This window comes from Elephantulus edwardii, unplaced genomic scaffold (assembly GCF_000299155.1).
Source record: "Elephantulus edwardii isolate Elephantulus edwardi_28Jun2011 unplaced genomic scaffold, EleEdw1.0 scaffold00192, whole genome shotgun sequence".
In the NCBI taxonomy this organism is placed as follows: domain Eukaryota; kingdom Metazoa; phylum Chordata; class Mammalia; order Macroscelidea; family Macroscelididae; genus Elephantulus; species Elephantulus edwardii.
Genome location: NW_006399942.1, coordinates 181,266 through 182,413, shown reverse-complemented (window position 1 = coordinate 182,413; position 1,148 = coordinate 181,266). Strand labels below are relative to the sequence as shown.

The window sequence follows — 1,148 nt, the reverse complement described above, 5'->3', positions numbered from 1 at the left end:
AATTTAAAGCCTAAGGTACACTTGGTTCAGACAACGGTGTTTTCAGTTGCTTTATATACATTTGAGAATAAGGTTATTAAAAAGGAAGACTGAAAAATAATTAATGCCTTTATGTTGTGATACAGACAAAACATATTTAATACTCCACAGTGTAGCCATTTGTGCTCCTTAGAGGCAAGAACGATGAGACTTCGTCGCATATATTTTTGACATATATAGGGAGGGTCCTGATGCAGGCTATAATCTTTGCAATTACATCAGAAAGCTGGACAATAACTAGATATGATACAAAGAGAATTGAGGTCTTTGAGCTGTGATGCTAGAGAAGAGTATTGAATATAACATGGACTGCTAGGAGAACAAACAGATTGGTCCTAGAGAGGGTGAGACCAGACCCCTTGCAGGCAAGGACTCTAAAGCTTCATCTGACATGCTTTGGACATGTTTCAAGACAGAACCAGTCCTTAGAGAGGGATGTCATGCCTGGGAGGGTGGAGGGTCAGCACAAAAAAAGGAAGACCATAAATGAGATGGATTGACCATGTGACTGAGGTAATGGGGGTAGATGTATCAGAGACAATAAGATTGGCACAGGATCGAGCAGGTTTTAGGGCTGTTGTATATAGTGTCACTATGAGTTTCAGGAGACTCAACAGTACGTATATAATAACAACATAAGGGGGGGCTATTCCTTGAAGGAGGGCATGATGGCTGGAAAGTAGAAATTCAGTAAAAAAAGAAGAAGGCCTTCATGAGATGAATTAAGACAAACACTGTAAAAATACTTTGACACATACTGGATACTGTGAATATGGTACAGGATCAGGAAAGTTTTTGGTCTGTTATATATATGGGGTTGATAGGAGTTGGAGTAGCTTGACAACTCTTAACAATAGATAAAAGACACTTCAGTAATGGGCTATTTGGGGGGGAGGAATAGCAAAGTAGAACATATTATTCTGCCAACTAATTCGTACATTATTTGTTCTAGCTATTGACAGCAAGAAGATGAGAAATCTTCTCAACAGTCGTAAGTAACAGCTACAAAATGATTTGCTCATTTTATAGTTAAAGATAATGAATAAATCATACAGAAGTGTTGTGATTGTTTTAAATTTAAGAGTAAATAATTAAAGTAATAAAAAAAT

The 1,148-nt window shown here is 37.1% G+C and overlaps 1 protein-coding gene across 1 annotated transcript in view; it reads left to right on the top strand.

The window, feature by feature from the left end:
- TMPRSS11F (transmembrane protease, serine 11F) overlaps window positions 1-1,148 on the top strand; it is a 211,536-nt gene that overhangs the window by 182,357 nt on the left and 28,031 nt on the right. Inside the window, exon 6 of the mRNA XM_006896811.1 lies at window positions 992-1,030. Within this exon, the coding sequence (XP_006896873.1) occupies window positions 992-1,030 (39 nt within the window). The remainder of the gene's footprint in view (window positions 1-991; window positions 1,031-1,148) is intronic.